General features: G+C 39.0%; 2 protein-coding genes across 2 annotated transcripts in view; one reads left to right on the top strand and one right to left on the bottom strand.

Moving 5' to 3' along the window:
* Nucleotides 1-15,000, top strand: part of LOC138050135 (uncharacterized) — a 347,595-nt gene that overhangs the window by 124,243 nt on the left and 208,352 nt on the right. The window lies entirely within an intron of this gene.
* LOC138049717 (protein suppressor 2 of zeste-like) lies at nucleotides 7,757-14,828 on the bottom strand. Its single transcript, XM_068896123.1, has 8 exons — nucleotides 14,818-14,828; nucleotides 14,065-14,120; nucleotides 13,392-13,448; nucleotides 12,362-12,464; nucleotides 12,219-12,246; nucleotides 11,877-11,975; nucleotides 10,184-10,267; nucleotides 7,757-8,939 (listed from the first exon to the last, which is right to left on the bottom strand). The coding sequence occupies exons 1-8, from the start codon at nucleotides 14,826-14,828 to the stop codon at nucleotides 8,265-8,267; spliced, it is 1,113 nt and encodes a 370-aa protein (XP_068752224.1). The 3' UTR covers nucleotides 7,757-8,264.

Below are 15,000 nucleotides of genomic sequence, written 5' to 3'. Positions count from 1 at the left end.
TTCAGATTTTTGCACAAGCCAATATGTTGGCAGTTGAACGTTCTGCTTGACTGCAAGTAATTTGCTTTTCCATGTGCCAATATTACCTCAGGGATATAACGTAATATCTAACGAACCTCATTTTCTCTGTCTGAACTGTAAATTACGGATCCTCGTTTTTTGCCTTTGATTTATGGCCTGCATGTTTCACGCTAATTGGGCCATAAATCATCCGAAAAAAGATTGGTCTGTAACTTAAAGTGCCGACCTCAAACTCAGATAGTAAGAAGTATTTCCCTTCAATGGTGGTACTGACACTGAAACATTCTTTGATTTCACTTTTTTTTGTTTTGTCCCAAATTGAATTGATTTTTATTGTGACATACGGGACTGAAACTCATCCTTTAAAATGATTACATCAGCCTCAATTAGGCTGATATTAATTTTAGTATATCCAAACATGATAATTATTGGATTCTTGCATGTGGATTGTAATTAAAAAAATTCATTTTTCTGTCAGAGAATTGAGCAAAACTTTATTATTATTTATAAGATTACCTCCACATAACACCATATATATTTTATTAAAATAAAATATCTATGGTACCAGTACTTATGTGGAGGTAATCTTAAAATAGAATTACATGTATAGAATTACATACAGATTGGACTGCCTTTAAAAAAGCAGTCCAATCTGTATGGGCGTTTTGGCTTGCCATTGTAATTACACCCATACAGATCTCCTGCTCATATTTTATCTAAGTATGTAATAATTATTATGTAATGCAAATCTAACCATTTATATGTCATAATCATTAATGTACATATAGTAAGTGAAGAAATATTTATTGTCATTATTAATAGGTGCGATTGCACATACCTTGGTAAATTATCCTGCAGTGCCTCACACTTAGGTTTTAGTATACTGTGTTAACCAGTGGTCATACGTTACAAGATTACCGAGGTAAAAAGAAATCTCACGCAAATTATGGTGGGAAATTTAATGACAACTTCATCAGCATTGTGATTGGGGCTTGTACCTCGGGCATCAAAACGCCCTTCCAACTTACCACGTTAAATGTCTTGGGTGTTTGGTCTCAATGATCTTTTCCACGTATCCATGGAAATTTACCACAGGAAATTTACCCTGGAAAATGTCGGTCACACACACTAAATGCAGCTTCCTGTGGTAAAAGGGTCATTTACCGCGGTAAAAGTGCCCGTGTAACCACACCTATTATTATTATTATTATTATTATTATTATGACTGTGTTATCTCGGTTTAGTAAGATGTTACTGGAAAGTTTCCAATGTTTCCAAGTGCAAGCCACACCCAGCAGCCTAAGATCTATAATTATCATAATTATTATTATTAAATTATTATGTTAAATTTATGACGTAACATTCATCTTCCTCATGAGATGAGTGCATTAGTCTTGTAATTAGGTAGGAAAGTGACAGAAAAGATCTTTATAAATTAACAAGGTACGGCATTTGTAAGAAAAGCACTGATCAGCAGTATTTAGGCCAGTGCACCATTTATTGTACGGTTTATGTACCGGTACTGTTTAAAAAAATGAGCAGGAGTGTCTTATCGGTTGTTAAAAATGAGGTGTAGCCAAATGTTTTTAGACTCAACAAAACACATGCTGCTTTGTTTTTTTTGATTGGCTTCAAAAACATTTTGCAAAAAGCATGTCCCTTGGGAGTCCAAACAAAGGTTCAAAATGTGAGGAGGGGAAGATATTAGCATACAAGAAAAACAAGGTGGGCCACATTCTCATTGGTATTCTTTTTAAAAGAATTCTAATGAGGAGTGTTTTGTTGGGTTTAAAGCTCATGCAAGTGATAGACTGTTATGCTCATGAATTATTAATGCTCTTATTAGTTGTTGGGAAGAGTACCCAAGTTAATTATGCCAATTTAAAAGCTTGGAAAATATCTGCTGAAAATAAATTACCATTAATAATAAATGGCATGAGATGAGGGCTCTTGGTTTGAGTCCCTAAGTCTTAATGATAATCTGCAAATTTTATCAAGTTCTTTGCATAGCCCTTATTCCCTCAGTTTGAGTTTAATGTTAAAGTGAAATGATAAAGGTGAAATGTACTTTTAGTGAACAGGGCTGAGTGTCTCAAAGCTTGGTTAGTGCAAATCATTGGTTAATTAACAATTATTCCATAAGCGCGCGTTGGATATGAGATGGTAAATAGCCAACGAGGCGCGTAGCGCCGAGTTGGCTATAACCAGTCTCATATCCAACAAGCGCGAATGGAATAATTGTTTTATTAAATTCCTTCAACTCCAAAAATTTGGAAGTACGAAATATGAGCGGAAAAAGCGAGCAAATTCGAGCGAGATGGAAAAAAAACTTGATGAGAACTGATGCGATGTTGTGTAATACCTTGTTGTCAGACAGACGCAGGCTCATCACAAAAACATTTCTTGCCTTTTCGCGTACTTCTAAACGTCGGAATTGATCCAAACTTTCCACAAAAAAGGTTTTTTTCTCCTTTTTAGCTTTATTCAAAGAGTAATTTCGCATTCCGGCGAAAACATTTTTAGTTTAGCAAAGCTTAACGCAATCATTTACCATATAAGGTCAAACCAAGGTATATGAGCTGATAACCGAGATTGAGTGAACCAATCAGAGCACGCGAAATGCATTATCCGAGGTTGAGAATTTAATAATTAGTATTATTAAATTCTCATCTTCGGATAATGCATTTCGCGTGCTTTGATTGGTTCACTCAATCTCGGTTATCAGCTCATATACCTTAGTTTGACTTTATATGGTAACTGATTGCGTTAAGCGTTGCCAGACTAATTTTTTTTTCGCCGGGAACCGAAATTTCTCTTTGAATAAAGCCAAAAAAGAAAAAAAAACTTTTTTGTGGAAAGTTTGGATCAATTCCGACGGTTAGAAGTACGGGAAAAGGCAAGAAATGTTTTTGTTATGAGCCTACGTCTTTCTGACTACAAGGTATTACACAACATCGCATCTTCATCATGTTTTCTCGATTTTGCTCGGATTTTGTCGCTTTTTTCGCTCGTATTTCGTACTTCGTTTCTCTAGGCCTAAGTTGAGAATTAGTAAAATTTTTGTTGCAAGTGACCTATTAAAAGTTACCTGAACATTACACTTGTCTTTCAGCTCACACGGCTGTGGGTTGAAGTCATCTATATTTTTATAAATTTATCAAAACAAATTAGTATGAAATGAATATAAAACATCAAGTGCAAACCTACCATGGTTTTATCTTTGCATTTTTACAGCTACTGGGTAGCTACGTATACGTCCTCGTACCGACTGGGCGGGTTTGTCTAGAATAGATTCTCCACAGTCAGGCGGGCCGCATACTAGACAAGGAGACGAAACTAGTCGTTCTTATCTGTGGTGTTAAGTTCTAATCTGCACTATCTAAGCCTAAGCACTTGTTTGAGAATGATTAGTGACAGAAGCACATAAGCTGCTGTTACGATATTCATATGGCATCTTCGTCCTGCCAGTCTAACGAAGTGTCCCACCTGACTGTGGCAGAACCAGAACCTAACCAGGGGGGACCGTTTCTCGAAAGTCCCGAAAACGCATTTGTGAAAGTGCCAACCGCTTTTTTTGGAAGGCCGATCTTTTAACGTGTTTTCAAGGTAAGAAAAAGAAAAATGACTGTGAAGTTTGAAGACTTTAAAAATCCTTTCCGTTCTTGAGATACAAAGGGAATGGTGACATCCGAAAACGGCCCGTAAAGTTTCGGGACTTTCGAGAAACGGGCTCCTGGCCTCGTTTGTTCAAAAGGTGGATAACGCTATCCACCGGATAAATCACTATCCATTGGATAAACACTAGCAAAACCGATTGAGTTCTCCAGTGGATAGCGCTATCCACCCTTCGAACAACCATAGTTAATGCATAGAAATTGTTATGAAGCTCGACAAGACTTTTTGTTTCACGTTTTTGTCTACATTTTGGGCTTGACGGTGCACAAAACACACCCTTTTTCGAGAAGATAGCCAATCAAACCTTTTCATTAAATCATGCGCAACTAATTTGCGAACCCTTGCGAAGTGAAAACAAAAGATTGTTCACTGTCACGGTCAATTCAACATCGATTGCGACAACATTGTTCTTGCTTTGGAAGGTTTCAAGGTTTCATAACCAGTCCCTTGATTAACTATGGAACAATTGGGGCCAGTGGGATTGGTTAAGACGGCCCAGAAAACGAGGCTGAGCTGGTAGGCAAACGTAGGATTATAACGTTAATAATAATTGGAATATCCGGTATAGTATATTAAATGTGATATTACTAGAATAAGTAAATAAATAAGTAAATAATCAAAATGTTCTTTAATAAAGAGGTATGACGTTTGTTGTTATGGAAGATGTGACTTTCATAAAAATTAAAGTTCACCGAAACTCATATATTTCGTCTACAATATCAATCTCCCCACCAAAAATAAACGTATCTCAAAATTTCGCCTTTTATCTGCCGGACAAGACGCGTATGGTTATCAAAAGTAGCAGTAATTTGGAGAGTACAAGGGAAGGGTACAATCGAGGCGCAACCGTTAGGCACTTGGGCATTTTGGAACCTCACAAGAGCTTCATTAACTCGATGGATATACGCGCTAAAAGTGTAGACCAAATTTTTGTTGTATAACCAAGGGCGTAGCCAGGAGGGGGGGGGGGGGGGGCCTGGGGTGCCCGTGACCCCCCCCTTTGTAAGCCGTTTTTTACTCAAACAACCTACAATATTGAGGTTGCGAAAACGCGAGTACCCTCTGTTTGACAGAGTGTGACCCCCCCTTTGAAAAATCCTGGCTACGTCCATGAATTAACATATTACCCGTATCTTTTCTACACAAAGTGGTATAGCGATGTTTCTCGTGACGTCACCCATTGTTATTAATATGCCAACCAGAACCTAATTGGCTGTTGAAACAATCACTTCTTTTGTTTCCCTGGTTGGCAAGTGAGAATGTTAAAGAAAAGTGACGTCAATATTTGTAAACAAGAAATATCGCTATTGCGTGCTTATGTCTTTCCTACAGGAGAATAAAAAGGAAGAGCTCGCTTTTGCAGGGTCGTTCCAGTAAAATATGCAATAGTTTTTATTTAAAGTGGTACTATGATCAAAAAATCATTTCCTTTTTTTCTTCAGATTTTGAAAGCATGTTCGCTTAACACCTTACTGGCAAAAGTTTGAGCTTTGAGTTTTATCCAAAGGCTGTTTACTTTGAGTGTAATTTTTGGATTTCACGGTCCGCCATTACTAACGTTAAAAACTGACCGATTGGACCTCAGAGGGTTGGATCTAGAGAAAATGACGTGATTTACTCACTAGCTCAAAATTTCAGTGTGTAAACGCATTTTATTATATATGCAAAACCCGGGTTTAAAAGTCTGAAAGCCCGAAACTCCCGTGTTGCATATTAATTCAGCCGCGTACACACGCATTGCATTCTTAAGCTAGTGAGTCTTTGACGTCATTTTCTCCTGGACCCAGCTCTCTCAAGATTTTAAAGTGAGTAATGGCGGACCAATAAATGAGAAAATTCCAGTTAAAATAAACAGGTGTCTTTTTAAATTCAGAACTAAAAACTTGGGTCAGTTAGTGTTTAGTTAACATAGTTTTGAAATCCAAAGAAAAAAAAGAATTGTTTTTTCGGTCGTAGTACCACTTTAACGAGGGGTGACACGTTTTCTAACATGTGACCCTAAGTCTGCCTCAAGCGCTAAAGCTATAGGGAAGATATCGTTGACGCCACTCATTGTCATTAATGTGCCAACCAGAACCCCATTGGCTGTTGAAACAAAAGGTCGTTATTTCCTGTGGTTGGCAAATTTGAATAACAAAAGCAATGTTTGTAAACAGATGTCTTATCTATAGAAGACGCAGCGCCGTTGGCAGTTTTTAGGTATTCACGCACCAGTTTTTATCAGCAGTAAGGAGCCTTGTGCCATTAACAAACAAGCAAAACAATACTGTTTTCATTGTTGTATAGAGAGTAGGTAATCTTTTGATTTCCAGATAAGGGAGGGCACTTTTGTTCCTTGAGCCAAGCCTCACTGTGCGTTGTTTAAATGCACTGGTGAACGGAAAGTCGAATATGCACCCCACCCCATCGCCAGGGATGGATGGAATTCCTCACACGAGTGCTAAGCTAATATAAAAGATATGTAGAGCCCATTAAGGGCCATGGAATTACTCTATTAATTTCAAATCTCCTCCGAAGCTTTGCCTACGTTCTGAGTTTTTTCCCGACATTTTTTTTCTACGTCTTCACTTTTTTCCCGACTTTTTTCCTGATTTTTTCCGCGGACTCTTTTCTCGACTTTTTTTCGGAAGGCCGCTGATCCCTACCTACCTGGGTGTCTTGAAAACAAAGATCCGTAAGACCCCGAAGACCCTAGGCCTAAGACTGAAAAACAAAGAAAGTAACCCAAAACCCTCAATTTGGTTAGACCCTAGGCCTAAAACCCAACTTTAGGCCTAGTTAGGCCTAGAGTTAACCAAATTGAGGGCTTTGTGTTACTTTCTTCGTTTTCGAATCTTAGGGTCCTTAGGGGTCTTTGTTTTTAAGACCCCCACGTAGGTAGGGGTCAGCGGCCTTCCGAAGAAAGTCGAGAAAAAAGTCGGGCAAAAAGTCAAGAAAAAGTCGGGAATAGGGTCGGGGAAAAAGTGAGGACGCAGAAAAAAAAAAAGGCGGGAAAAAAGTCAAAACGCAGGCAAAACTTCGGAGGAGATTTGACATTAAAAGAGCAATTTAATGTCACTTAATGAGCTGCGTACTACGACATGAGATGGTAAATAGCCAACGCCGGAGGCGCGTAGCGCCGAGTTGGCTATATTGGGTTATTTAAGTGCCCCGTTATACGACTATATGTGAATAAATCCCCCCCCCCCCCACATATTTTATCGGATGATGATGATGATGAATAGGCTTTGAAGGAAACAAAACCACTGGTCATGACAAAAAGATCAGAGGTCGTGCCGTGTTGGAAAACTTTGGCCAATCAAAAAGGACCGACACAGTCCAGTAAACCAATCAAAACTCGAAGTAATTACACGTAGCCGACACAAAGCGCGGGATTGGTTTTGGTTTCCCTTCTGATTGGTTGAAAAAGTGGCGCGAACACTTTGACCCAATCACTGAATTAATCACTGAGTGAAGTAATGCAAAACCAAAGCAATTCGCTAATTACTTTCGACACTCAATTGAAAACCGCTCTATTCTCGGTTGATTGATTAGAAAACTTTAGCCTTGTGCTGATGAGGCAAAAAATGTAAACAAAGATTGCACCTAGCCATTCCTTCTGGTAGCTGTGAGGTTATTCGAATGAATTGCTTACGTAGTAAATAATCATAAGGACAGATCGGGCCATTCAAATTTTTGAGGCGGGTGGGCAGAGGAAAAATTCTAAATGCACCTAAAATAGAACTGGATCAATCAAGCTACAGTCGTGGACATTTCGAATGAAAAGTTTGGGATGAGGAGGGAGTCTATCTAATTTCTCATTTTCTTCTGTCCGTTTAAGCGTTATTGTAGCTTTCCTCTCCTCTATTCCATTATCCCTGTTGGTGTTGTTAGGGTGAAGTTTTATGTGAATCGCCTCTTTGACCCTGCGTGTGTACCAATGAGGATCACGATCAATAAACTTTACTTCGTTCCAAAGCGAAGCATCCTGCTTAAAAGGTGACGCGTAACCAGTCGACCTCATCGCCTGATGAAGGTATGCAGTCGAAACATCGCGATCTACATCACAAATGACCACATCGTGAGACAAAAGAGAATACTTTATTATTATTGTACTTCACCACGATGAACAACAGCAACCTTTTTACGATATGACTGCACACGTAGGCCCGTTCTAAACGTCGCATTTTACATGTGCCGAATCTAATGCAAATGAGAAAAATGTATTGTTTTCGTCATTTGCCTTAGATTCGGCACATGTAAAATGCAACGTTTAAAACGGGCCTTAGATCGGCTTCCATTAGGCCTATTAATGTGCGACGCAAATGATCACGTCAAGTGCATAAATTCATTTTGAATTTACGAGGGAAATAATCTTAAAAAAAACGTGATGTGAGAAACTAGAGGCACGAGTCATCGAGTCATCTGCTCCTGGTAAATGGAAAAGACTTCGACTTCAAGTTCCTCACCATTTTTTTTCTTGTTTATTATAGTTGCATCGGGAATTTTCTCTTTTGGTTTTGACGAAAGTACCACCTTTCATATTAACACCTTCTGCTTCGCAACAGGTTTTCTCACCTAAGAAGTTTCTATGAGAACAGTCCTTGAAACGATGCTGAAGGTTCCACTTCACAAGAGACGTGATTCATACTTATGTTATTAGCATGATTAAAACCACCTAATGCATTCTCTGAGTTGGTCGAAGACGCATGTATTGAGCCATTAACCGCTGACACTCCCATCGGCGAAATGTCAATATTGTTCAAGTCCGATTCGGTTAAGTAAGGATCAACAAGACGTTTAACAATACCGTTATCGATGGCGAGTGTACCATTTTCGTTCAAATTCCCGCTTGTTTCTTTTCCCATATTTGGATTACTTAAAGAGTTTCTTTCTTTGTCAACACTTTCAATATGTTCAGGGACACTGGCCACTTGAGTAGGTACCAGATCCTCCCTCTTTGTGTTCGCGCAACCGTCCATATCACTGGGTTCTAAATTTTCTTTCCGTTCGCTCTCTAACGGCCGCACATTACAGAGTGCTGTTTCAGTGTTACCATCGTTTTCGACGGACGGAAAACAAGATTTCTTGACACCTTTCTTTCTCCGTCGACGAGGTGCATTAGAGGAGAGGCATTTTTTCAACAAGTTATTGTTTCCTTTCCGCCTTTTGATCCGCTTTCGTTTCATTTCCACAATCTTCGGTTGTTCCACTGGAGGCGTTTCGTTTTTCTCGAGAAATACGTATTGAAGATCCACGAATGGCTGTAAAAAATAAACCACAAAAAGGAATTCTTCATTTTAAGTTAAAATTGACAATGGTAAAGGTAAAAGGTAAAGTCTGCTACGAGCCTAGAAGGCCCATCAGGCCGGCGCTTATCTCTGGTTTCTGTAGCATGAAGCGACTAGGAGTATTTCTACTCCCCGTTTAGACAACTGGCCCGGGTTGCTCAAAGCATGGTTAGCGCTAACCAGCGTTAAATGCCATGGAAACCCATAGGTTTTGATACCTCTTAACCAACGGTTAGTGCTAACCAGGCTTCGAGAAACCGGCCCCTGGGTGGAGCGAGGCACCGTCAGAGAACGTTAAAGGGCCACCGACAACCACAAGTCTTTGCGGGCGTGCAAGCTATCGGCGCCATTTTCTGTAATACAGAAACTAGTATTTCTTGAAAAGTCAAATTCCATCGCCTCACATCGTCGTGTTTTGGATGCCCAGTAGCTTCAAACTTTGTTAATATTTTCCTTAATGTTTAAATATTGTATTTTTGGCGTTATTTGGGTGTTGTGTTCGTGTTAAAAGCGAAATGAAAACTGTGAAGAAAGGTCGTCCGCCGAGGAAGGAAAAGCGCCATGTTATTTGGCTCACTACTTCAACCTTAAGATTATGGAACGAAAGGAGGAAGGCGTTTGGATTAAAAAACAAATCGAACAGCGAATTCGCAGAAGTTCTTCTTCACGGGATGTTTCTGAAGCGAGCCGGTCGATTCGATTGCCCGGATAATAACAACAACTAAGGCGCGCAAAGGACACTGGTTGTCGGTGGCCCTTTAAGTGTCTTGCCCAAGAACACAACACAATGTCCCCGGCCAGGACCCGAACACGGACCACACGATCCGGAGTCGAGCACACTGACCATGAGGCCATGAGGCCAACACGCCTCACACCAAAAATGAACAATAACTAGGTTTTGATGCGGTCACATTTTAACCGACCAAAGCCGGTGTTAATCAGTTCCGCTCAGCAAATTTCGCCGATTGCACCAAGAAAAGTATGGGAGATGCAAACTCAACTGATTAGAGTGTAATGTAGCACTTCACATTACACTATAATCAGTTACGTCTGTTTAAACTGATTCTTATTCTAACTCGTTTTTACCTTTTGGACAACTCGCTCGATTGTTGGAACCAACAGGAAAGAAATAAGATGATTTTCCACAAATTTTGACAGTAACCGTGGTTCTACTTTTTTACGCATTAGGTGGGAAATACCATGCACGCGTCATTTACCTTAGAATAAAGACCGTATATTCTGCACACTTCCTTCACACTTAGGTGACCATCGAGTATTTCATCAAAGCGGATTATTTCGGTCTGTGGGATGACAGAAAAGGAAAGGAGCAATATGGATTGATATTTTGGTGACAACAGATAAATGAGCTTTTCTTTTCTTTTTAAGCATGGCAATCGTTCCGTACCTGATCGACAAATTTCAACTAATTTTCGAACTTGGCTTGAAGAATTTTGTTCTTCACGAGCAGCGCGCCGCAAAAATTCAAATCCCATCTCAAGAATTTTGCGTAACGTAATTCACTGTTCCGACACATGTCCTCCCGTTGAAGTAAAACTCTTTTTATGCGTGTTAGAATTAAAGTTACAAAAGTGGACAAAAAGAGTTGAGACTTTCCCCGATTTTTAACATTCTGGATCATAATTTCAAAAGCAGGAGAAAAATTCCCCCGTCCTCCACCCCACCCTGACAATATTGTTTAGCAAGATGGGCAAACAACTCATCCATCATGGGGGGGGGGGGGGGGGGGCAAAGGAAGGTGGAGGCGTAATATCGACTTCACGCAACAAAACCTTTTTTAGTTATGGACAAGAAAATTAGGAATGTCTCAACAATTTGGTCCAAATTGTAGCAGATTGTGGGGCCGTGTGTGTTAACCTAACTGGAAGTAAGCAGACCAATTCATAAATACCATAGTAATACTCTCTGTGTGCCCTCCGAAATTTGGCATGAGCATTGTTTTCAGTTTCTGTTGGGACTTGGGACAATGACCCCAAGAGAAAATAAAAGCAAGGCTTACGCAAAATTTTGGAAGGTAAACAAAGAGTATTATGGTATTTTTGAAAGTGACCTATTGGCTATGTACAAATTGTGCTGAAGCTAATTCGGGACAACAGAAGGCAAATAAACCAAGTGGTCAGAACGGGATTGAACCCGTGGGAGGATCCACAGACAAACCCAAGGGACAAGGCCTTTCCCAATTGCGCGCTGACAAAAAGCGCAGAAAAGTGATCAAATATCACTCGAATCAATATAAAAGTGCACGAAATTTAGAAATAATCCTCAACAGTTGCTGAGAATTTTAAAACTCTCCCTTGCAGATTGTCATAAGTATGTTTTTTTTTACCAAAGAATTGGCCTTCCTTTCTTTAGAAAAGATCATAAACTGAGTAAAAACACAATGTTTTGTCGAACGGAAAAGTACTTGAATAAGCTATATACATTTTGAAGACTGACATGGTTTCGAATTGCTTTGCATCAAACGTAACTCTTACTCAGGCTCATTTCAACCACGTAAGTATTCGTATGTTCAATTATTCAATTTCAGGATCAAAAAAGAATCCCGGTTTCTCGTAACAAGCAAAAAATACGACGAAAGAAATCAAATGCTTCTCCAATTGCGAAAAGGACTCAAATTTGGCTCAAACAGTGAGAAAGATCTCAAGAGCGCTCGAAATGTAAAATGCTCCACAATAAAAAAAAAGTGCTTTAAAAGTTTCCTGCGCAATCGCGACAACGTACACAGGGACTGACTGTCTTTTCACCTCACTCACTGGTGATGAGAAAAACTGAGCAATCCCTTGAGATGCCACGCACCAATGACGCGCGAATCTCGAGCAAAACGACACGGGAGAGCGAGGGCCACTCGCTAGCGCGCAACATAATCATCAAATAAGATACACTGCTTCTTACAACGTGCGTCTCCGGGATGGCAAACTTCATGATCAAGAATTTCTTCAGCACCTCTACGGTCACCGACGACGAGCAACGGAGGTAGCGAGTCGGAAAAATCTAGAGAAGAATCAAGCAAAATTTTCATGCACCCACATTTCCCGCATTATGTCTACCATTCTCAGGCAGACCGAATTAAACAAACAAACAAACAAACAAACAAACAAACAAACAAACAAGCAAACAAAGTCTGGTAGGTGCCTAAGGCCGGGACCGGTTTGCCTGTGGGACCGATGGTCATGATAATGGCTAATTTGATAAACATTTTAAAGCTATAACAGACCAGACAAATTTCAAAATTACCTCCCTTTCCATACAATTTCTTGATTTCCTGCAATTAAGCCGAAAGAAATATATTTATTCTCTCACTGGAATTTGTCCACGTTGATTTTGAACAAAACAAGACAAAAACAGCTTTAATTTCTTTGGTGCTGGTATCCCCGTACCTAAAATAATCGAGAGTAATACACACTGGATCATCAAATGGCAGAGATTCTTTAACCTTCTCCTCCTTATGGGTTGTAGTAATCTTCTTGTCCTCCTCAGCCTCTAAATGAATAGAAGTGGCAGAAGTCAAAAATACACAAGTGTCGATCCCTCTTATTTGGCCTTGGCCTATCAAATTACAGTATTATCCAAATTTGGAATACGCGTCCCTCCATATAATGCCCAATCAGAATGAGTCTGGTGGGTAGCCACGCGAGGGATTGCCCGTGCTAAATGCAAAATAGCAGTAGCCGTTCTAAAAGTAGAAAAAAAAATGATGAGCCGCATTACATCGATGATCGACACTTCTGGGCTATGGACTTCCGAGGCAAAAGAATGATAAAATATCAACTTATAGCCCCCTAATTTCAGAAGGTGTTATCCTCAAAGCCATAAAGTTCAAAGCGTACCCTGGTCTTCCTTGCTGTCTTGGTGTCGTCTTGCAACGGTCGAAAGGTTGCGTGACAATAAAAACGGCTGCGAGAGAGACTAATGTACCCCCACTCCTAGCTACAGGAATAGTACTTTTAGCTTAAAAAGGAAGCGCTATTTTTAGGATTTTTAAGACAAGATAAACGCAGTTGTTTATATCTGCTTGACTTTGTGACGTGCCTGTTTTCGTAGACATGCCACCAGTTATGTTGAAATTGGAAAAAAGAACAAGAGGACATCACCTTGTGGCGCCAATTTTACCCCGAGACATACAGGGGTAACGCTCAAAACGATGCGAACATAGTTATGCTCAAATTCCACTGAAACCACCACTATTTTGGATTTTGTGACGTCATTTGTTTTGCCCTGCTGCTCGACTTTATTTCATGTAAAACGATGGAAAAAGAATTAAACTAGAGGGAGATTGGAATATTTCAAAACAAAAGACGCAAGGATGAAATAATCTTGTATCCAATTCTGAAGTACATCTCAACTTTACAGCGAAATTTGAATAAGGGACGGAATTTCCAACAATGAACAATTTAGAAATCTGCAAACCTTGTTCATACTCTTTCTTTTGATTCTCATCAAATTCTCGGCGGCGATTTGCCTCTTCTGACAAATGAAAAATAACAAATCATTATTTTATTCAGCTATCGGGCCCCTTATAAGTTGGATGGAATGACGATCAAACGGAAAACGTTAGCTAACGGAAAGAAACGAACCAAAATTTCAATTTGCCGTTTGCCGAAAACGCTATGACCTTAAGATCGACGTTTTTCCTCGTTTACCGCAAGCAGCAAACGCCTAAAAGTCACGTGACTCCGATCTTGCCTTCGCGTTTGAGGTTTGAAATTCACGTTCCCTGTCTAGGTTTTCGCTAGTTTTAAACATTTTAAGCCACATTTTGACGTGAAATTTACTTTTCTTAAAGTGCCCCTGTGACCAAAAAAATCAATTCTTATATTTTTCTTTGGGCTTCAAATCTATGTCTACGATTCGCGAACAAAAATTGTCTAGCTAGACTTGGATTTAAAAAAAAAAAAAAGACGTTTTACTCACGTGACCAGCAGGAATTTTGCTTAATTTAACTAATTTAAAAAAGCACAGAAACCACAAAATCAAAGTAAACACAGGCTATTAATTTGGTTGAAGGATCTGAAGATTTCCTCCCTTGTTAACCACAATTGCCAACATCGTTCTGAAATTTCCGATATGACGGTTTTCTCACCTTGATATATATCAGGTACAATCTTGTACACAATGTCTTGCAATGTTCTATCCGGCCTGAATGACAGAAAACTAATTAATTAAATAACTTTGCAAAGAATTGTGCATAGCATTTGACATCAGGAATTACAACTTTCAGCGAGCAGGATAATTTTAATCAATGAATCAATCAATAAATCAGTCAATCAATTATTCTGCTTACTTAAAAGATCAAATGCTATGAAAAATGCTTTTAACTGAAAACAGATGATTACATTCAGTCGCCTTAAGCCTCCCGTTATTTTGATCAATCAATCAATCAATCAATCAATCAATCAATCAATCAATCAATCAATTAATAATAATGATAATAATAATAATAATAATAATTATTATTATTATTATTATAATTATAATAACCTTTTTTCAACAACAAAGAGCAACCAACGTGCTCAATTAATAGTATAACTAATTAAACTACAATATCGAAAAGACACCTATCAAAAAACACTGATTTAAAACGCTCGGTCTTTATTCTAGGTAAGATGTAATCATGATCCCTTTTACGCAGTTGTCTAGTCCGTTTAGGTGGTAAAAGTTCCCGAAGGCACTTTCTGTGGTAGTTATTCTGTGCGGCACAATTTAAACTCGAATCTCTTCTTTTTAATTTATCAGTGAAATAGAATTGCTTAGTGCAATATCCTGCCTTGAAAGCCTTAGCAAAAATTTTATCGATCCTACTTAAATACTCACTATAAAAAGCATTACCCCAAACTTCAATACCATAAATAAAAATAGATAAGATTAAGCTTTGAAAAAGTAAATCTAAACTACTGATAGAATACTTGCAATATCTACACACCCTAAGAATATATAACCTACTACAGTAACTGGCTTTACTCAACAAGTATTCAAACTGTGTGTCCCAATTAATAGGATTTTCTTCGAAAGTGACGCC

This window comes from Montipora capricornis, chromosome 1 (genome assembly GCF_036669925.1).
Source record: "Montipora capricornis isolate CH-2021 chromosome 1, ASM3666992v2, whole genome shotgun sequence".
NCBI classification, from domain to species: Eukaryota; Metazoa; Cnidaria; class Anthozoa; order Scleractinia; family Acroporidae; genus Montipora; species Montipora capricornis.
This window is presented reverse-complemented; position numbering and strand designations above follow the sequence as displayed.

What these genes read in the sequence shown, in the direction of transcription:
- LOC138049717 (XM_068896123.1), bottom strand. An exon ending in ATTACTCTCGATTATTTTAG is followed by an intron (nt 12,247 to 12,361) that starts GTACGGGGATAC and finishes GCTTAATTGCAG; the next exon opens with GAAATCAAGAAATTGTATGG. An exon ending in GAAATTGTATGGAAAGGGAG is followed by an intron (nt 11,976 to 12,218) that starts GTAATTTTGAAA and finishes ATTCTTCTCTAG; the next exon opens with ATTTTTCCGACTCGCTACCT.